This window comes from Saimiri boliviensis, chromosome 16 (assembly GCF_048565385.1).
Source record: "Saimiri boliviensis isolate mSaiBol1 chromosome 16, mSaiBol1.pri, whole genome shotgun sequence".
NCBI classification, from domain to species: Eukaryota; Metazoa; Chordata; class Mammalia; order Primates; family Cebidae; genus Saimiri; species Saimiri boliviensis.
The window spans coordinates 58,121,662-58,143,851 of NC_133464.1; the positions used below are offsets into that span (position 1 = coordinate 58,121,662).

Genomic DNA, 22,190 nt, shown 5'->3' on the forward strand with positions numbered 1-22,190 from the left:
GTATATTACTTACTGAATACAGCTAGGGTAATTAAATGACATAGTCACAGAATTTCAGGCATGGTGCCTGGCACATATTAGACATTGAAAGAAGTTTTGATGAGTAAATGAGTGGCTAATTTATATAATCCCAACAAGAGTATAGACTCACATGGTTCAGTCCTAAAACAATGTCACATTCAAAGAAACACAATTTCATAAAAGAAATTGTTTTAAATACATTTTTGTTTATTATTGTCTTTATATTCTTTAGTCCCACACCATGGGAAATAGATTAAATGCTAATCCACTCTTATGTCACATGACCCTTACCAACACCTCATGTCTTCTTTCTCTCCTGTACCCCTAACATTTTAGTTCTTTCAAGGCGCTATAATGGAATACCATAACCTGAGCAGCTTATAAGTAACAGAAATTTATTTCTTACAGTTCTGGAGGATGGGAAATCCAAGTTCAAAGCATTGGCAGATTTGGTGTCTGGTGAGAGCTCATTTCCTGGTTCATAGATGGCATCTTCTTGCTGCTCCCTCACATGGTGGGAGGGGAGGGGCAGCTCTCTGGGGCCTCTTTAATAAGGGCACTAATTTCATTCACTAGGGTTCCATCCTTATGACCCAGTCACCTCCCAAAGACCCCACCTCCTGCTAAGATTACCTTGGGGATTAGGATTTCAATGTGTGAATTTTGTGAGCTCAACTCATTCAGACCACAGCAGCTATTCTTTGGAGCTTTTTTGTCAGCGACCGTGCAGGGTAGGCACGTCTGCCGGGGGTCTCTCGACCTGCAAGAGGGTCCCAATACCTGGAAGAGCAAGTGCGCAGAAGAAAGGGAGACAGAAAGCGAGGCGTCTGGAAGGCTGGATAGGCTGTGCCTAAACAGCGAATTTTATTTTTCAAAGGCCAGGAATAAATACACTTTCTTTGTGCTGGTTTATGTCATTGCAAGAGGAAATGCAAATCTTTACCTTACATGGCCTATACAATAGAGAAGTCAGATACACAATCAGTGGTTGCAAAAAGTAACAATTTCCTGTGATCACAAAGCTTGTTTACATCCAGACATTATTCCTCATGGCTGCAGGTATTTCTGGTTTGATCTTGTTTTAGAACTGAGATGTGAAAAGGTTTTCTGGTTTTGCTCATCAGAATATCTTTCAACCAGATTCTCCTTTGTCTGCTCCTGACTCAACTTATCTCAACTCCCCCATTCGGGAGTCTCTGAGTCAGGGATCAAAGCCATCCCGTATGGTGGCGTTTGCTTTGCAAATATCCCCACAGTTAAACCATTATCAAGGATACAAGGCAGTCAGGCAAGTAAAGAAAAGGTTAAAGCTATACTTAAAGAGTCATAAAGATTAAAAGCAGAAACTGGTTGCTGGTAAGGAGTCACTCGGTCTAGCAGCACCGCATAGTTTTAGGCCCAAACGATACCGTGGTTGATATTAGAAACTGATCATTCATCTTTCAGTTCCTTTTTCCCAATAGCTCGACTGCCTCCAACAGGAAACTGTGTTTGGGATCAAACTCACCGTATAGTGAGACCCACGCCTTTTGGGGGTCTCACATGGGAATGTTCTCCACACTTTTTGTTCACTAATACCCCTCCCCTCCTTTGTCTAGCCCATAAAGCTTTTACTCCTCCTCCTCCCTCTTTCTCTCTGCTTTCTATGAGATAGGTTGATTTCAAATTCTTTATTCCTCCTGTCACCTTTCTAGTCCTTCCTTCATTTCTTATTCTCTGATTTTAAGAAAAGAGTTATTATTGAGGAAAACAGTAATAAACTTTCAAGGCACACCATCCATGTCATCTATAACCTTTCAGGCTGTTAATGTACTAGAACTATTCCTGGTGAATGACAATTGACTCTATTCCTGAAGCCCCAGAGAAGAAATTTTACATCCTTTCCAGAACAGAACAACCATTAGACTAAAAGCCTCAGCATGTGTGACCTAAATCCCCGCTTACTGCTGCCTCCACACTTTCCTTCAATGCTACTCAGTTGTTTGGGCACATTCAGAATACTTGGTGATTGTTACTAGCTCATCCTTCAGCCTCCTTTTCCTCTGGCTGTGCAATGACAGTTCACCTAACTTTTCAGTGTAGGCCGTAATCACTTTAGTCACCCCTTCCCAACATTCTCCAGGACCTTGGCTGGAATTTATATATTAAATTTTTTCTTTCCATAGGTATTTGGGGGATAGGTGACATTTGGTTACATGAATAAGTTCTTTAGCAGTGATTTGTGAGATTTTGGTGTGCCCATCACCCAAGCAGTATACACTATACCCCGTTTGTAGTCTTTTATCCCTCACCCTCTCCTTGGCTGTAGTTTAGATCCTGCTGACCAAGATCTGTGGTTTTCTGGGGGCACCCATGGGATTGTGGGGCCTGCTGCCTACACTGAAGTACATGGCCCAATGGGGAAAAAATAGTCTTGAAGAATTTCCACTTCAAGATTTTTCCTTTTAGCAATTAGCATTTGTTTATTTTGTCAATTTTTGCTTTATTTTACAGAAGTGGGATTTCTATAGGTAGAAAGATAGTTTGGGGACTGACTTTTCTTTGTACTATTCTTTGTCATTTAACTTTTTACAACAAGTGACTTAAAAAAATTCCCTACATGTTTCATCATTTACTTACTTTCTTAGTTGTCCCAATCAGGCTTTTAAAAATAACTGATTCTGATTTCCAAATGCTTTAATACTACAGGCCCACGACTCAGGGTGGAGAATAATAATTACACAGGTTCTCTTCAAGTATTTCAATAGATTCTCAGTCCTTCTTTGTTCACAGCTTAGCTTAGAATTCTTATTTTTTTTTTTTTTGGTGGAAGGAATTGAATTTGAAAGTTAACAATAGAGAAGCTTCAAAATTACTGCAGCCGCCTACTACTTTCCAAAAATAAGCCACCCATCAAAACTACAGACTCTATCATTTATTACCCATGCATGTTCTATTACTAATGTTCTCAAATCAAATTTAAGCTTAAAAACAGAAGAATCTACAGCTTTGTTGACCACCCTCCCACTCCCAACTATTCCACCCTTCAGCCCCATAACATGTTAGAGGGAGGAGTAATGAATTCTGGTTGTTTCAAGAGAATATTTGGAGCATCTGTCTTTTCGCTGTCAACAAGGGTGTCAACTTGAGGCATCCATAATGACTTGACTCTTCATTTGATTTCTTCTCTCCTTTTATTATCTAGAAAGCCCTTGCTGAACCCTCTTGATGGACTAAATGACCCTTCTCCACATTCCTAACCACCTTCTACAAACCTCTCTTTGAGCACCTGCCGCATTCTGTTGAAATTAAGTCTTATCCTCCCACTGTATTTTAAAGTCTTTGAGGACAATGTCCATTTACAAGTCACCATTGTATGCTTGGTGCCTGGCACAAAGCAGCTGCTCTGAAATTCCTGGTGGAAGTGGAAGGGTCATGTGTATGTTGGGTGGGTGTGTGTGTGAAGGTGAAAGACACATTTTTCATTTGCCTTTATATAGCAACCACTCATCTTAACTTCAACCCCTATTCCAAATCTTCCTCTGAATTGTACAAATTTATTTTTATAATCTCTGTAGATGGATTTGGATGACACAAGAAATCCCTTAAAGTCATCCGCAATGTTCTCAGCCCTGAGTTTGATGGATTACTTCTGAGAGTGACAGTGAGCTGTGGCTGTAGACAGCTCATCCAATCCATGGCAGGACTTTTTCACTTTTCAAGAAAAAGAACATGAGCTAACATAAGAAAATGCAGAAGTCTTATTAGGGTAATGGATTGTCTCATAGAACAACCTGGGCTTAGGAGGTCAGGGACCAGAAACCAGCATGCTGTGAGGAGCACAGGAGGTCCCTGTCTGGGACTCTTACTTCACTGTCTCTGGAAATGTGTTTTGCTCTTTTCTTTTTCTCAGTCCACAGGAAAAGGAGACATCCATTGCCAACAGGCCCGGTTCTGCTCATGTTCCCATTGACCAAAGTGGTTATGAAGCTCAAAAATCTTTGTCTTTTTATTTGTGATCTGTAGGGCCCAGGGCTGTGGCTTTTCTTGCCCAGAGCATCTCCTAAGGGAGGCTCTGCTAGGCCTTAAATTCCCAGAATCTCTGTGTAAATACAAATCAACCTGTCTTGAGAACTGAGAACAAAACCATGAAGCCCAGTGTTACCATCTTTTTATTATGTCCTTTTGGAAATTCTAACAAATGCAGCAAAACATTAAATAGAAATAAGTAATACAAATATATTACATATAAATTTAATACATAACAAAAGAGCCTTCATATAGTGAAGGGAAGAGTTATTTAATACATTGTAAGGAAATTTCTAATTAACAATTCAGAAAAATCTCTCTGGCCCTTACCTTTCTCCATATATCAAATACCAATTTAATTCCATATACATTCGAGAGCTACATACTTAAAAACAAGCTACTGGAGGGGTAATATGGTCTGACTCTGTGTCCCCACCCAAATCTCATCTTGAATTGTAATCTGAATTGTAATCCCTAGGTGTTGGGGGAGGGACCTCGTGGGAAGTAATTGGAGAAATTTACCTCTTGGTTTACTATTTCTACTTTCTTGTGCCTAAACTGAACAAACAGTCCAAAATTGGGACAAATAAATTCATTGTAATAATGTTTATAATGAAGCAAATTTGAAAACAGACACAATGCTCAATTATTAATACATGGCTTAGTAGAATGACTTAGTAAATTATGGCCCATTCTCTCAAGCACACAAACATTCATTGAGCACTGCATAAGCTAGGCTCTGTGCAAGGAACTGAAGGTACAGAGATGGACAAGACGGAACCTGTGCCCTGCCTTCTAGTATAATACAGCATATGACATGGGTGTGGGGAGGAAAGGCAGGAAGTAGACATTTATTGAGGGATTTCTGTGTGCTTGGCATTTTACCTATTAACATAGGTAATCTATGAAGCATTTAATCTTCTGAAGTGTTTAGTTACACAGCATTTAAATAAGTTGGGGTGGGAAGAGGCCTTCAGAGGGGGTCACATTGTGCAGCTTGGACGGAGCTGTGTGCATCTTGCCAAGTTACTTGTATTCTATCACTGGTCCTCAATCCTTGCCTCTCAGGTCACTCCTTGGAACACTGGTGAGTGTCAAGTTTTGGCTGGAAGAAGGAGCTTTAGCTTTGGGTCTCCCTTCTAGCCAAATCTTCAATTTCCTGCAGTGTAGAAATTCTGGGGTTATTGCGGGCTGGAGGTCCCAGATTTTTCCTACTAGTTTCCAGAGAAATCCCCCTCTCCCTATCCTGTTCTCCAGCTTGCATCTCAAACCCAACAGAGTATTCTTCAAACATAGGCCCCTCTGTTTAATGGAATCCCACCTCCTATAAAACAGTTGGGGTTATAAACAGCACAATACATGTTCACATGCAAAAACAAGTGGGCAAACAAAGAACTTTAATGGTTTCCCAATACCTAATCAACTTATACACCAAAATTAATTTTCTACCATTACCTGCTTTCTCACCACACAGCTCCCCAAAACATCATCTCCCTTCAATGATTCCATTTTAGAATCATGAGGATAAGACCACACAATAATAAAGTCAGAGTGTACAAATTTAACAAAAGTAAATAATATCCTAAATGCAAATGATGGGAAAAGAAGTTAACTGAGTATTAACCAAGGCACAGAGTAATTTTTGTAGCGTGTGTGAATCTGTGCATAGGAAATGATTATTGAGAACCTAACAGGATTTCTGTTCTCACAATTAAGCTTCCTTTCAAACTGGTAAAATATAATGTAATGAAATGGTTTTATGACACCCTGAATTCCCTACCCGAAGATCTCTTAATAGACAGACCACCAGGGGCCACATAGTGGTCTGCTGACCACACTTGAAGCGAAAATCCAACAGGAGCTATTAAAAGAGAACATAATTTGGGCTGAGGTCATGGTGGAGTCCAAGGAGTTTGTGGAAGATGTTCCAGAAGCCAAGAGGCCAGTGCTCTGACAAATAGTTCCCACTCACACTCCAGTGACGTGTGTTCCTGTTTTTCCGGGAACACCCCTAGGAGAGCTGCAAAGAACAAACTGGAGGGAGGTCACAGGGCTGAGGATGAAAAGGAGCCAGTCAGTGAAGCCCCAGCTTACGAAAAGAGATCCACTCTAGGAAACCTAGCAGACTAGAGGCAGAGAGGGAAACGTAGCTAGGAGAGAATTACCTTGGGTGAAAATGCAGGAGGGAGGAAGAGCAGGGGAGAAGTAAAGGGCTTTGGTTTTGGAGTTGGGGTTTATACTGATCTTTGTGGCTAAGGAGGAAAAGACAGTTGTCTCCCACAGGTCTCCTACCTGGAGGCCTTCAGTAAGGTATGTCTGGGTGGTTTTGTACAGGCAAGCAGGAGCTGAGCCTGACCAGGAGGCTGTATGTGGGCTTGTGCTCATGCCCTGATCAGCAGCGCCTGCAACTTCTTGTTCTTTTCTTCCCAGTTCTGTGCCCCTTGCAGAGCCACAACCTCTCATCATCCCAAGGCAGCTCAAGAAATGACCCCTGGGCCAAGTCAGAGTCTGGCTGACACTCCAGTGGGTTTGGGGATGGGTAGGTGGGTAGAGTGCCAAGGGAACTGTCATCAGAATATCTTCTTGGTCATGCATCATGCTGTGCTATAAGGGCCTTGGCATCAACACCAGGTTGTTTGTGGATGTAAGCACTTGGGAGTGTAAGGAGCGTGTTAGGCTCTTTCACTTTGCACGCCACTAAAGAAGCAGATCCATCCATTGGTGAGCTTCATGCTTTAGTTACTTTAAGCAAAAGGCATTTGGAAGTGACTGTTGAATCAAGCTTTTTTTTTTTTTTTTTTTTTAAATGGAGTCTTGCTTCTGTTGCCCAGGCTGGAGTGCAGTGGCATGACCTCGGCTCACTGCAATCTCTGCCTCCTGGGTTTAAGCAATTCTCCGCCTCAGCCTCCCAAGTAGCTGGGATTACAGGTGCATGCCACTATGCCTGGCTAATTTTTTGTATTTTTAGTAGAGACAGGGTTTCACCATCTTGGCCAGGCTGGTCTTGAACTTCTGACCTCATGATCCACCCACCTTGGTCTCCCAAAGTGCTGGGATTATAGGCATAAGCCACCCCGCCTGGCCTGAACGGAGCATTTTAACTTGGTTGAAAAAAATTTAGATTCTGGAACCAAACAGCCTGGGTCCAAATCCCCATTCCACCTTTTACTGGTTGTGTGACCTTGGGATCCCTACACCTCACTGGGTTGTTAGGAGGATTAATTGAGATATAATGTGGTTTCAGCATTAGAACAGTGCTCAAAGAAGAGTAAGCTCTCAACCAACACTAGCAGTTGTTCCCTTTCTCAAGGCTTTGCTAGGGTCTTTGCTCTGCAGCAAAGGGTTAAAGCTGCATTGATTAGGGAAATGTGGGTCTAGAACTAGTTAAGCCAACATCTCATGTTGTTGCTAAGCAACCAGCTCTGAGTTGTGCAAATGTGCACCTTGGTGTGCAGTTACCGCCCCTAGCAATCCAGCCCCAGTCAGACTGTCACGAAGCATTGTTTTATATTACTTAAGAGCTCATTTCAAATTGTGGAGGAGGAGGGAGGCAGGCAGAGATAGCATAGCCATAAAACATGAGCAAAACCAGCGATTCTGGCTGGAGGAGCTCAAAGTGGGTGCAAAAATAGGGAAACAAGTGATGAAGTGTGCTCCTACCCACCTGCAGCCAAAAGAGGGAGAAGTCACCCGTATGACTCACCCTTCCCTGGGGTTAAAGAGGTGATCGCGATCTTCAGAACAGGATCCTTCATACATCAAGGGGGCATCTCTCCTTTGCCTGCATTTGGATGTGGGATTATAAGGCCTGCCTGGATACAAACCTGGTTGTGTGGTTCCTCAGTGGGATGGGGCAGGATGAAAAATGCCTACTATGGCCTCACATTCCTTCCCTCAGGGAAGTCAGAGGTCATCAAATATTCCTTCCTTCATTCATCTATATCATTAAACATGTATTGAGTATCTATTGCATGCCCAAGATTTGCTAGGCACTGAGGATAAAACTTAAAGCAAGACAGTTACTCTCTATCTTCTCCTGGTTCTTAGTTAAAAAGTAGAAAGGGCCCAGGGCAGTAGCTTATGCCTGTAATCCCAGCACTTTGGGAGGCTGAGGTGGGCAGATCACGGGGTCAGGAGTTCTAGACCAGCCTGGCCAACATGGTGAAACCCTGTCTCTACTAAAAATACAAAAAGCCGGGCATGGTGGTGGACACCTGTAATCCCAGCTACTTGGGAGGCTGAGGCAGGAGAATTGCATGAACCCGGGAGGCAGAGGTTGCAGTGAGCTGAGATCGCACCATTGCATTCCAGCTGGGGCAACAGTGCCAGACTCTGTCAAAAAAAAAAAAAAAAAAAAAAAAAAAAAGCGAGAGAAAGAAACTGACTCTTGCTAGCTTATTATAGATGGTATTTATTGAAGGAAATTAAGTGGCTCAGGAAATTTCCCCCATAGCGAGAGAGTGAGGGTAGATGGCTACACAGCCAGGAACATTATGCAGAGAACAGTCCTGGATTGCTTCAAAAGAGCCCCTACTGCCCCTGCAGCAGGGTGTGGGTTCTGGCTCACACCCTGGTACTACTGTACCAGGCAGGGACCCCTCTGGCAGGGTCTCTGTCCCTGCTCCTTCTAAAAGCTTGATTTCCTGCCCTCACACAATGACTTTCATGTGGCATCTTTTTCTTCACTGAGGTCTGGCATGGATGCCTGTGATAGGTGGAGTCTGAGTCACATGTCTGAGTTCTGGCTGCAAGGAAGGCTGGGAAATAAATTTCTGACTTTCACAGATGAAATGGGAAATTCCCTAAACACAGGAAGGGTGTTCCAAAGGTGCTGGGCACCCACAAAGCCTTTGAGTGTTCCCTGTGTTGTCTCTGCCCTCTTCCCCTTACAGTCTGCTAGAAGATTCAGCCAGGGTGACCAATGCTGGACCAGGGGAAGTATAGGTAGAAGAGGGACCCCAGAAGGATCACCCAGATTATGAGGTCAGGGAAGGCTCTTCAGCCATATCTAGGCTGATACTTGAAAGATGAACGTGAGCTCATCCTGGCAAAGGCTGAGGGAAGAATATCTCAATTACTGGAGTGACACGTGCAAAAGTCCAACTTCACAAGGGAGTGCCACACTTCAGGGAAGTGAGAGATGTTCTGTGTGTCTGGAGCAGAAGAATGGGGCTGAACGACTGGTGGTTTAACAAGCCCTCTGGTTGATTCTGTTATATGAGGAAGTTCAAGAAACAGTGCTTTAAATAATATGCTTATCTTACTACTTTTGAAATTTTTAGTGTTAGGCATTATATACTGACTTCCCACAATCAAAAAAAACGAGCAGACTTCCCATCCCTTCTCTCATTTCAATACTGTATATTGTAATTTGGGTGGATCACTGTTTGGTGGTGTTTATATTTTATGTAACTACATAAATGCCATTCACAGCTGGGTGTTTAGTAGACCATACTGTTCTTCCTTTCCTGTACAACTCTTTGTTGGACATTAACGTGTAACATCATTTTTCTCTCAGTTGCTGAGTTTTCTCCATACTTACTACTAATTCACTCTCAAACTCTCCTCCAGCAGTGTTCACCTCCTTTTAACACCTTCAATTACTTTAGGAATTCCATTAATTTCATCTCATCTTTTTAAATGTCCTCTAACTGCTCCAGTCCAGACTGGGGTCCTCTCTGGGCATGGGCTGTCTCCTGGGGTTTCCCCTCCCCTGACCACTGTGTTGGGTCTCCTGCTTCCTGATGCTGCCTATATCCCTGTCTTGCTTAACCCCCACATTTTGGTGGGGCTTCCCAGAAAAGAGTGCATTCGTGTAAATTGAGACCCCATGTGCCTGAAAAATGCCATTATTCTAACCTCATTCTTGATAATTCATCTAAGAATAATATTTGCAGTTGAAAATCATTTGTCAGAATTTTGACATCAGTCTTTCCTTGTCCTCCATTGTTCTGGCATCCTCCAGTGGTGTCATTGAGAAATCTGAAGCTACTTTGATCGCTTGCTTTATTTTATGTAACTTTATTTTTATTTTGTTACTTGCTCTTATTCTGTCTCTCTTCCTCTTTTTCTCTTTAGGAGATTTTAGGCCCTCTCTTTGCTCCCAGTATTCTGAAATCCCATAGTGATGAGTCCTGGTTGGGTCTGTTTTCATCCATTCTTCTGAGCACTCATGAGCCCTTTCCATCTGCAAACTTGTGTTCTGGAACATAGTCTTGAATGATTTTTTTGAGCGTGTCTTCCCCTACATTCTTTTCCTTTTTGGATCTCAATATGTGGAGGATGGAACTCTTGGTCTAAGCCTCTCTCTCTTCTTTTAAACTTCACCTATCTGTGTTTGTCTTTTTGCTCATTTTCTCAGAGGGTTCTTCAATCTTATCTTCCAACTCACTTCTTGAACTTTTCATTCCTGCTATGTCATATTGTTCCATAACTCTATTTTTGGTTTTCTGAATATTCCTACCATTTTGTCCTTGTTTCAGTGATGCAGTATCTTTTCTTACCTCTCTATGGATGTTAATAATAATTTATAACCTTTTAGAAGCTTTCTTTTTTCCTGTATAGTCTCTGTTTCCTCCAAGCTACAGTTATCTGTTAATTTTAGGCTATATCATATGAGAGGCTTTCCGAAAGTGCCTGGTGACCCTTGGATGTCTGCTCATATTTATGAGAGGAGCAATAAAACAGTTATTGGAAGCTCCATGTGAATGGGCAAGTGCCCAGAGTTAGCAATTCTAGGCCTATTCTCCTGAGCTGGTCAGATTCCCCGGAGAAGATGCTTCCATTCTCCTGCTGCAAGGGACGAGGTTGGCTGCCAGCATTCTGGGAGCTGAGTGAGGAAGGCAGGCTGGAAAGCCTGTGTGCACGCGCTCTCACACGCTCTCTCTCTCTCTCTCTCTCTCTCTCTCTCTCTCTCAGTGTGTGTGTGTGCGTGTGCGTGTGTGTGTGTGTGTGTGTGTGTGTGTGTAGGGGGAGGTTATTATCTATTTTTGTATAACAAGTTACCCTAAAACTTAGTGGCTTAAAAAATAAACATTTATTATTTTACAATTTGTGTGGGTTGGGAATCTAAGAACAGCTTAGCTGGGTGGTTCTAGCTGAGGTCTTTCATGAGGTTGCAGTGAGGTGTAGAACAGCTGCAGCCATCTGGCTCAGTCTGGAGTTTCTGCCTCCCAAGTGGCTTGCTTACATTCCTGGCAAGTGGCAAAGGATGCCAGTTATTGGCAGGAGGCTTCATTTACTCCCCATGTGTTCTCATGACATGGCAGCTGCCTTCCTCCAGAGAAAGCAATGCAAGAGAGAGCAAGGCAGAAGCCACAGTGTCTTTTATGATCTAGCCTTAGAAGTCATACGCTGTCATTTTTCTTATCATTTCATTGGTCATACAAATCAGCCCTACTCGGTGTGGGTTGGGATGATCCAAGGATGGGCATACCAGGATGGGGAAAATCACTAGGAGGCATCTGGTAAGTTGGCTCCTACAGTGGGGAGGGGCTGGGTGGGAGGTGGGGAGGAGGAAGGTCTCAACACATATGTACAATTTTACTTTTCAGCCATTTTTGGTGAGATATTGCCATTTTCTGCAATACCTGATATCTGCAGTTTAAGGACCCTGAATTTTGTCCCTCCCGAAGGAATAATACTCCTATCTTCTACAAAATGGAGGAGCAGTTTGTAGGAGACAGAATCTAAGAATTTGCTTCTTGAAAAGACTCGTGTAGTCTGTCTGTCCTTGGCTCCTGTGCTTCAGGAAGCACCTGGCCTTGTTGAGAGGGAGGTGGCTCTGCAGTATAAGTTGGGTGAGTTCTTGGCTTTCCCCACTGCCAGTTTACAAGTCAGCTTTAATATTTTTGCTAAATCCATTTCCATTCATCCCTCAGCTTTTCTGCTTTCAAAATTGTGTTGCTATTGGTGTCTTTCTCATTCTCGTTGTTCTTGTGGATTTATTTCTGATTTTTAAAATCAATCTCTTTTCTGCATTTTATTGGGACTTGGGGGAGGGGGAGTAGAAGCCAGTGCATGCATTTGCTTTGTAACTTTTAACTGGACATCCCCTCCTCTTCTCTTTCATCCTCACTTCTTCTGGGCTTTGCCCTTCAATTTGAAAATTATTCTCTTTTCTTTTTTTTTTTCCCCCTCCTCCAATAAAGCTTCTGAAATGGATCAAGAACCTATTTTAAAAGCCAAAAACTGAATAAAAATCCTTTCTATGTGTATTTTTAATTTTTCCTAAGAAAGTGGATGGCTCTGGTTAAATAGACAGTCACACACAAAAAAGCAAAGAACTTTTATATATTTCAAAATATTATCCAACCAGAACAGCACTATCATCTGCAGTGAGAAAGGGTATCAGGTAAGGGAAAGTAACTGAAGCAACAAAACTCATGCTGTTGACCCAACAGTAGTAGGATGGATGTTCTTTTTTTTTTTTTTTTTTTTTTTTGAGATGGAGTTTCGCTCTTGTTACCCAGGCTGGAGTGCAATGGCGCGATATCGGCTCACCGCAACCTCCGCCTCCTGGGTTCAGGCAATTCTCCTGCCTCAGCCTCCTGAGTAGCTGGGATTACAGGCACACACCACCATGCCCAGCCAGTTTTTTGTATTTTTAGTAGAGACGGGGTTTCACCATGTTGACCAGGATGGTTTCGATCTCTCGACCTCGTGATCCACCCGCCTCGGCCTCCCAAAGTGCTGGGATTACAGGCTTGAGCCACCGCGCCCAGCCCCAGGATGGATGTTCTTGTATTGAGTCAACCACACTTCATCAAACTGCATGCTTTAGTTCCTCCATGAAGGATGGGGCATACCCGCTATGCAAAAAGTAACTTGTACTGATTGATAATGAGAACTCATCCTCCTATCCAAGGGGTTCCTAACTGAGAGATCACTGGTTCTCAGAAGGAACAGAAGTGTCTCCCTTGGGATGTTTGGAAATGGGTGGGGGTAATTTTTAGTTGTCACCAGAGATTGGGCAGCATTGCAGGTATGTAGTGGGGCCAGGGACGCTTAATATCTGGCAATGCTGAGAAAACACTGTGCAATGAAGAACAGTCCTATCCCAAATGCCAAAGGCATCTTCATGGGGAAACTATGCCTGGGAAGGTATCTTCAATGGAGTTGAAGTTACCAAAACAGAAAGTAATCCAGAAAGTACTAGAACTTGGTTAAATATATGCAGATCTAACAAAACATTAGAAGGAGATTTTAGCTGAAGAATTGAGAGGTGTCAAACCATATGCCGAATTTACCAAGCAAGTTTTCAAAAGTTTGCGTAACTCTTAGACCCTCACTCACATTGAAGATACTAAAGGGTCAAGAGTAGGGAATTTCTAGAGAATTTTGGAAGATTTACTTATAAAGACCCTATATTGCGAATCTTTAAACTCCCATCAAGGGGAAAGACTTGGGAAGGGGCTACACTCTACTCCAAGTCAAGAGAGAGAAAGACTTTAATATCATGTATGCAGCTTAAAACATGGTACTTACAGTTTGGGTAACTGGTGTTTTGGTGACTAAGTCATGCCTGCGAAATCCAAAGGGTGAGAGGTTGACTGAGGCAGCTGTTAGTATCAGAGTAGAGAGTTATGGTGTGAGAGGTAATTGCATTCCAGAGTTTGTTGAAGCCAAAATGAATGAATGTATCCCCAAGAAGAAGACATAGGCTTTGCAAAGGAGAGAGAACCAGTGTCTTAGATCCTATGCAAGAGGGTTTTCGGAGAAGGTTGGGAGTACCCTGATTGTGTAAGGCCATGGTAAGTGTAGTAAGCAACTAGCTGAATAGTTACATCTCATGCTCATGGATGGGAGGGCAGGTAAGAGTGTCCGTCCTCTTTTTGTTTGGGAGGGGGGGAGAGGAACAAAGCTGCCAACTCCGTCACTCTTCACCTCAAGTGCTTTTATGTCAAATCTTTGACCCTAAGACCTTCCACTGCCACACATTTCAAATCTTTAAAGTAATAAAACATAGTTATTTTCTATGAAGAGGTAAGAAAGGGTCTTTTACCTCATGTAAAAATCTGTGATCCAATCACAAAAGTTTTTTTTTGTTTGTTTTTTGTCAAAATTCCATTTTGTTTCTGGGCTTAAATGCTTTCCCCTCTATAATACAAACTATGCTAGATTTGTTTTTGTTGAATTTCTTTTTTTTTTTTTAAAGGAAAAAAAAAAGAGAGAAAGAAAAAAAGAAAAAAAAATGAAGGAGAGGAAGAAAGAGGAAGAGGAAGAGGGAGAGGGAGAGAGAACAGGAGTGTTGCTTTATTGCCCGGGCTAGAATGCAGTCTAAAAATGGGTATTGAAAACCTTCATTTAAACCTATGAGTAGGTGTGATGTGGTACTGATAAGAATGTATATTTTGTGTATTTAAAGAGGAGAGTTCTATAAATGTTTATTAAGTTTACTTGTTCCAGATCTGAGTTCAAGTCCTGGATATCCTTGTTAATTTTCTGTTTTGTCGATCTGTCTAATATTGATGTTGAAGTCTTCCCACTATTATTGTGTGGGAGTCTAAGTCACTTTATAAGTCTTATGTATCTGGGTGTTCCTGTATTGGATGCATATATATTTAGGATCGTTAGCTCTTCTTGCTGCATTGATCCTTTTATCATTATGTAATGTCCTTCTTTGCCTCTTTTCATCTTTGTTGCTTTAAAGTCTATTTTATCAGAGGCGAGAATTGCAACTCCTGCTTTTTGTTTGTTTATTTATTTTTGCTCTCCATTTGGTCGGTAAATCTTTCTCCATCCCTTTGTTTTGAGTCTTTGTGTATCCTTGCATGTGAGATGAGTCTGGATGCAGCATACTGATGGGTTTTGGCTGTGTCTTTTGATTGGGGAATTTAATTGGTTTAAATTTAGGATTAATAATAATATATGTGAGTTTAATAGTGCCATTTGATGTTAGCTGGCTGTTTTGCCCATTAATTGATGTAAATTCTTCATTATGTTGATGCTCTTTACTTTTTGGTGTATTTTTGGAAAGGCTGATACTGGTTGTTCCTTTCTATGTGTAGTGCTTCTTTCAGAAGCTCTTGTAAAGCAGGCCTGGTGGTGATGAAATCTCTGAGTACTTGCTTGTTTACAAAAGATTTTATTTTTCCTTCACTTGTGAAGCTTAGTTTGGCTGGATAGGAAATTCTGGGTTGAAAGTTCTTTTCTTTAAGGATGTTGAATATTGGCCTCTGCTCTCTTCTGGCATGTAGGGTTTCTGCTGAGAGATCTGCTGTGAGTCTGATAGGCTTCCTTTTGTGGGTAACCTGACCTTTCTCTCTGGCTGCCCTTAGTATTTTCTCCCTCATTTCAACCTTGGTGAAGCTGATGATTATATGCCTTGAGGTTGGTCTTCTTGAGGAATATCTTTGTGGTGTTCTCTGTATTACTTGGAGTTGAATATTGTCCTCCCTTGCTAGGTTGGGAAAGTTTTCCTGAATAATATCCTGAAGAGTATTTTCCAACTTGGATTCATTCTCTTCGTCACATTCAGATACATCTTTGAAACGTAGATTAGGTCTTTTCACATAGTCCCATTATTTCTTGGAGACTTTGCTCATTCCTTTTTATACTTTTTTTCTCTAATCTTGTCTTCTCATTTTATTTCACTAAATTGGACTTCGACCTCTGATATTCTTTCTTCTGCTTGATCAATTTGGCTGTTAAAACTTGTGCATACTTCACCAAGTTCTCTTGTTGTATTTTTCAGCTCCATTAATTCACTTATATTCCTTTCTAAATTGTCTATTCTCGTTAGCATTTCATCAAACCTTTTTTCAAGTTCTTAGTTTCTTTGCATTGGGTTAGATCAAGTTCTTTTAATTCACAGAAGTTTCTTATCAACCACCTTTTGAAGCCTACTTCTGTTAATGGAACACACTCGTTCTCCATCAGGCCTGTTCCGTTGCTGATGAGGAACTGTGATCCCCTGTAGAGGGAGAGGCATTCTGATTTTGGGTATTCTCAGCCTTTTTAGGCTGGTTTCTTCCCTTCGTTATAAATTTATCCATCTGTGGTCTTTATAATTACCAACTTTCTAATTAGGAGTGTCTGTCCTTTTGATGTGTGTGTATGTTGGGAGTATCAACCTATTTTAATGGTAGATAGAGAGGTTCTGGAAAAAAAAGAGTTCATTTGATAGTAGTGGGGAATTGCCATCCAGTATATGCAGTCCATGATGATCATGGGTATATCCAGATAAATTAAGGTAAGGGGAAACTTTAAGAAGACAAAGAAGAGGTCCACATAAGCTATTTTGAAACAAAAAATCATTGGTCACAGGGGCTTGTGGCAGGAGCTGGTGCTCGCTCATTGGTGGAGACAGCCATTGCTAGGCAAGTCTTATACAAGCAGCTTATCTGGAATGCCACAATCTTGAAGAATTTCTTGTGGTAGCCCTGCTACAGACTTGTGTCAAGCAGCAAGATGTGCAGGACATGCAGGATGTTCAGGGATTTATGGGTTTTTAGAAGGTCCTTGTGTTCTTATCTCAGAAATACGAGCATGAGATCCCCTCCTTTATGACACCCTGGCTTCACTCGGCTTGGGCCTCATGTAAGTGACTTCCCCTTGGCATTGATTTCACAGGGAAAGGGGTAACCAAGGAACCACAAAAGCCACCATAAAGAGCAAGAAGCAGCTTTAAACAGCTGTCAAATCCAGAGAAGGTCAAAGCTGGAGCTCTAGAATAGGACCAGTCATGGAGGAACTTTCCTGCTTCTCCATCCCCTCTACTTCCACCTCAGAAGGATCCAAACCTACATGAGCACAACCAGGGGAGGGAAAGGAGAAGTAACCAGCTGTTTTATCTTCTCTTCAGCTGCAAGATTTCTGATTGCTGCAGAGCCTACTTGAGGGTTCAGAACTTTGACTATCACATGGGAATGGAACATCATAGTTACTGAATTGGGGCCGGGTGCGGTGGCTCATGCCAGGAATCCCAGCACTTTGGGAGACTGAGGTGGGAAGATCATGAGGTCAAGAGATTGAGACCATCCTGGCCAACATAGTGAAACCCCATCTCTACTAAAAATACCAAAATTAGCTGGGTGTGGTAGCATGTGTGTGTAATCTCAGTTACTCAGGAAGCTGAGGAAAGAGAATTGCTTGAAACTGGGAGATGGGGGTTGCAGTGAGCTGAGATTGCGCCACTGCAGTCCAGCCTGGGTGACAGAACTAGACTGTCTCAAAAAAAAAAAATATATATATATATATATATATACACACACACACACACACACACACACACTGAATTGGGACTGTGTTTTTTAACTTAAAGTGACTGGAAGAATACATGTGTCTACTTGAGTTTTCATTTAGGGACAAGGGTGGAGCAAGCCCCATTGATATGTTTAAAGGGACAAGAGAATTCTAGACAGCAAGAAGTCTAATGCTGGCACATAAGACCTTAGGAAATGGTCCACCCTCCTTGGGGCAGTGAGGAGTAGCTTTGTTGAGGTTAATAATGTGAGGATGGAGAGAGCAATAGATGAGCAAGAGTCAGACCTTCGTCATGACACAGCCAAGTCGCTTTCCATGACCCAGAGCTGTGTTAGGAAGGGGCCACAATACCAAGAGGCAGACAATGTGGGTTCTGGTCCTGGCCCTCCCATTTACTACTTGCCGGACCACATGCATTCACGTTGATTCTTTAGGTCTCTGTTTCCTCATCTGTACAATGGGTCTATGCATCTTCCCTGCCAGCCCACAGAGCTGTGGTGAAGGTCACATGAAGAAGTTCATGAGAAAGTGCTTGTCAAGTAGTAGGGGACCCACCACGGCAAGGTAAGTTGATGATAACAGTGAAGTCCAGGCCTAAGGAAAGGGGAAGCAGGACACATTTGTGGTGGTGTTTCTTACTCCCTTACTTCTGGTTGTTTCCATAGCATTCCCCGTGTAGGCCATCTAAGCTCCCCACCCTCAAAAGAAAAGTTGGGCACATAAGTTGCTTGACCACATTCATTCAATGTATTACCTCCCTAGGGTATTTTAATTTTAAAATGGATGAAAGCAGGAAGCCCCCCAAAAAGGAATATATAATATAGAAACACAGGGGCCATGAGACTTATGTGAGTGGGAATATGTGGGGGCTGGGGCACTGCCCAGGCCACTCTGTGGGTCAACTGGACTCCCTCATCAGGGGTGTCAGTGCTCTTGGGGGCCACACTCTTGAGTCTCAGCCCCCACGCCAAGGCCCCGTTCTCATGCTGCCTAAGCAGGGCAGCCAAGGCATTTGGTGGAACTTGGAACTGCCAGCAAGTGGGTTGTTCAGGGTTTCTGCCTGAGTCCTCCACATAGCCTAGCAGGTGGGAAGAGGCACAGATGAAGAGTTATCGGCACGGTGGCCTTTACTGGAATGCTGACAGCCCTCTCCAGGCCTCCAAGATGGCCCCAGGTGAAGAGAAGTGACGTCCCCACAGCGAGGTGGAGGCAACAGTGTCTCAGCCTCTCTCCGTCCCTGTGTGTCTCTAGCTGGCGCGGCCCGAGCCTCTCTTCCCCATTTTGACTCTTTTGAAGAGAGCCACCGCATCTCTACTTCCAAACACCCACACAGGCTGGGGTCACTGGGAGCTGCCTGGTACCAAACTCTGTGGCCCCGAGATGAAATATGACCTTGAAGCATCACAAAACCTGGAAAAAATGCAGCCAGCCTTCCTCAGATAAGCTGGTTTTCCAGACCTTGTCTCAGGACTTTATTAGATCTTTAAAGCAAGGAGACAAGTGAGTGTGTATTTTCTCCAGCGCAGGGGTTCACCCTGGACTTGAATCCCACCCCAGCGGAGTCTGGACCGCAGGCTCTGCACCAGCATGCTGGCTACGCCCTTCCTCGGGAGAAGGCCGGCGACTGCTGCCCTCCGTTGGCGTTGTGGGGCCCGTTCTCAAGCATCTGGTCTCTAGCAATGTGGCCATGGCCCTCCATCCAGAAGGCCTTCTCCTCCTCCCAGAGGGCATTCTCCTCCTCCCAGAGGGACTTTTTATCCTCCCACAGAGCTTTCTCCTCCTCAAGGAGGGCTCTTTCCTCCACCCACAGGGCCTTTTCTTCCTCCCACAGGGCCTTGTCCTCCTGAAGAAGGTTCTGGTCTCTTTCCCATAAGGCATTGTCCTCTTTCCAGAAGGCCTTATCCTCCTTCCAGAAGATGCGGTATTTTTTCCAGAAAGTTTTCTCTTTCTCCCTGAAAGACTTTTCCATTTCCCAGAAGGATTTCTCCTCCTTCCAGAAGGTTTTCTCCTCTTCCCAGAAAGGCCTCTCCTCTTCCCACAAACCCAGGATCTGGCCCCGGAAAGCATGGATCTTGCCTCGGAAAGTCCACATCTCTTCCCTGAAGTCCTCTATTTTCTCACGGAAAGTTTTCATCTCTTCGCGAAAAGCCTTTTCCTCCTGCAGCTTGTGCATTAGTTTCTTCTGGCGAACTCTGGGAGAGGATAGCACTAGAGGCCGGAAGCAGGCAAACCCCATCCATCTGCTCACCTTGAAGGAGAACATCTTCCTTATCAGCCTGAATGGCGGGGTGTCCATGAGGGATGACAGGACCATTGGCCAAGTCCAGGTCGGCTGGTCAAACCCTGCAGGGGCAGCAGAGAAGACAGGTCCATGAGTGTCACATGCCAGGGGACAGCCCTTGGGTCTGTACTCCTAGATTTGGGAAAATGTAATCCCTGCTCTTTGTCCCCATGGTGGTGTTTGTGAGGGACAAACTTTGGTAGAGAAGCATGCAGGGTGGTCCTGCCTTTGAGCTGGAGAGGCAGGCAGGACATTCAAGCTCAAGGCTACTAAAACCACAGACACTTGGCCAATAAGGACAGATACCTTAGCTCTCAACTAGGGTATCAGAGCACACAGGTGTAACATGATACAGCCAAGAAGAATTTATGTTTGTCATATCAATCCGAGTGAACTTAGGTTTTGGTGTACTCACTTGGGAATGGTTCCTAGCTGCCTACAGGTGTGCTCACATGTGAATGTCCTCTATTATGAGGCTGCGACACAGAGGATAGACCCACTGACCTCAGCAGAGAGGAGGGGAGTGTATTTTAGGAGAGGAGTCTATTTTGGGAAAAGTAGTTTAAAACAAAAAGGTGATAGACAATGGTGAATGTTGCCAGGGACATGGACCCAGAAGACCCTCACACAATACTGAGTTATATGGAACAATCAGAAAGACACCTGATGGCCCAGGAGCTCCGGTCACAGATATGAAGAGAGAGGGGCTAGGCTGTGGACAGCTGGTGGCATCACCATCCATCCAGAACAGGGGGCACATTCTCGACTGCTCCCTCTCCCTCTCCCGCTCCCTCACCAGACCTCTCCTCAATCACCCAGCTCTCCTACCTGAGATCCTTAACATTTCTTGAAATGATGCCCCTATACTCTCTCCCCAACCACTGCCAGGTCAGGCCAGGATGACTGTAACAGCCTCACTGCTCTCTGTATTGATCTTACCCTCTCATCCACCCCTGCACTGAAGCCCTATGGGTGTTTTCTAAAATGCTGTCTTGTCATATCATGTCAGTTCATACACCTTCAAAGACCCCGTAGCCCAAAGATCAAAACTGAACACCCTAGGAAGGGCCTGTGCAACCCACCTCCAGCTTGCTTCTCCCTCTCCTTCCCACCCAGCCTGCCTCCGACTCCAAATCCAAGGCCCAGTATTAACCAGCTCTCTTCAGCTCTTGGCACCTGCCTGCAGTTTTCTGCCTGTATGGTGAGGCACATGCCGTGTCCTCTCCTGAGAGCCCCTTTTCCTCCTGATGTAGGCTTGAATTCCTGCTCATCCTTCCCCTCTGAAAGCTACTCAGACCCTCCAGACAAAGTTCCCCTCCACCTCCTGATGCTGTCTATTTCTCCACTGTTACTTGTCACACTTGACTGAAATTAGATGTGGGCATGTCTTCCTGCCATCTCTGTAACCTAGCAAACCTAGCAGCTATTGTTATATGAAGTCGTCTATATAGGAGGGAATTGGGGAAAATGTTGGTTGAATTGAGCTGAATTTAACTGCGCTTTGGAACTTTGATTTTCTGCATTGTATGATTCTTTGTCTGGAATCCTTCCAATATGTTCTCCTTCACTTGCATGCCAGGCTGGCCCCTCTGCCTGGATAGCCTTGCCCAACCTCACTTCAGTTCACCTAGCAAATCCTTCAGGACTCAGATAAGGGGTCACCTCCTCCAGGCAGCTTCTCCTCATGCCCCCTCACTAAGCTCAGACTGAGCCTGTGCCCTTCTTGTCTCACTAGAAACATTTCATCTTCCATTTCTATGTCTGGCATCCAGCGAAACGTCTGCCACAGAATGGATGTTCAGGAAATAGCAGCTAGATGAATGGCCATCTACCGGGTTAAGATGTTGAAAAAAATCCACCTCCAAGTTTTTCTCAAGTGAACACTAAACTATCTTTAAGAAGGAAATAAAATAACTATATCAAATATGTAGATGTGTATTAAGGTATAAAGTACAATATAAAACTGTAGACATGTATCTGTATAGCTATAAACACATGCATTAAAGAAACATTCCTAGTTTTCAATAATACTGTAAGACTAGGAACTTTTTAAGAAAAATATTATATATGACCTTATTCCTAGAACAAATACTATACAGTCTAAAGTCAGCAGTTACTTACTGCTTAGCTGCTTCCCAACTGGGCAAGTCCTGTAGGCCTCAGAGGGGGGCGGGCAGTCATTGTCACATCAGAGCCCCAGTGATGCGTGCTTGCAGGCTCACCCTGACACTGCTGGCGGTAACCCTGTGCCCTTTCAGTCGTGACTCACAGGATGGAGAGGGCCAAGAAGGGGTTCCCTATAAGAGACTTTAAGGAAAGAAGGCAGCACCTGAAAGGTTTGAAAGAGTTCATCTTCCGTCTTTGACTTCACTGATAGGGTGGTGCTGTTGATGACTCACCAGTGATTGTTACCTTAGGTTCTGTCAGCACATTGGTTCCAGGAGCATGGTTCTAGGAAGTCATGTTCTGGTGGGGGCTTTGCATGGGATGAATCACTTCTCTTGCTGCTTTCCAGATTCTTTGGCTTTGGCTTTTGATAGTTTGACTATGATGTGTCTTGGTCTTGGGGTTTATTCTACTTGGAGATTGTTGAGCTTCTTGTATATGCAGATTTGATGCCGTTTTTCATCAGATTTCAGAAGTTTTTGGCCATTATTTCTTTAAATCTTCTTTC

General features: G+C 43.5%; 2 protein-coding genes across 3 annotated transcripts in view; one reads left to right on the forward strand and one right to left on the reverse strand.

Annotated features, from left to right (window-relative positions):
• TMEM272 (transmembrane protein 272) overlaps window positions 1-22,190 on the forward strand; it is a 92,504-nt gene that overhangs the window by 23,608 nt on the left and 46,706 nt on the right. The window lies entirely within an intron of this gene.
• Window positions 18,681-21,895, reverse strand: CCDC70 (coiled-coil domain containing 70). Of its 2 annotated transcripts, XM_010337906.3 has the most exons (3): window positions 21,638-21,895; window positions 19,932-20,020; window positions 18,681-19,578 (listed from the first exon to the last, which is right to left on the reverse strand). In XM_010337906.3, exon 3 carries the CDS (start codon window positions 19,547-19,549, stop codon window positions 18,830-18,832), a length of 720 nt encoding a protein of 239 aa, XP_010336208.1. In that variant the 5' UTR covers window positions 19,550-19,578; window positions 19,932-20,020; window positions 21,638-21,895; the 3' UTR covers window positions 18,681-18,829. The 2 variants fall into 2 exon arrangements, with proteins under 2 accessions (XP_010336208.1, XP_003927226.1); XM_003927177.2 differs by lacking the exon at window positions 19,932-20,020.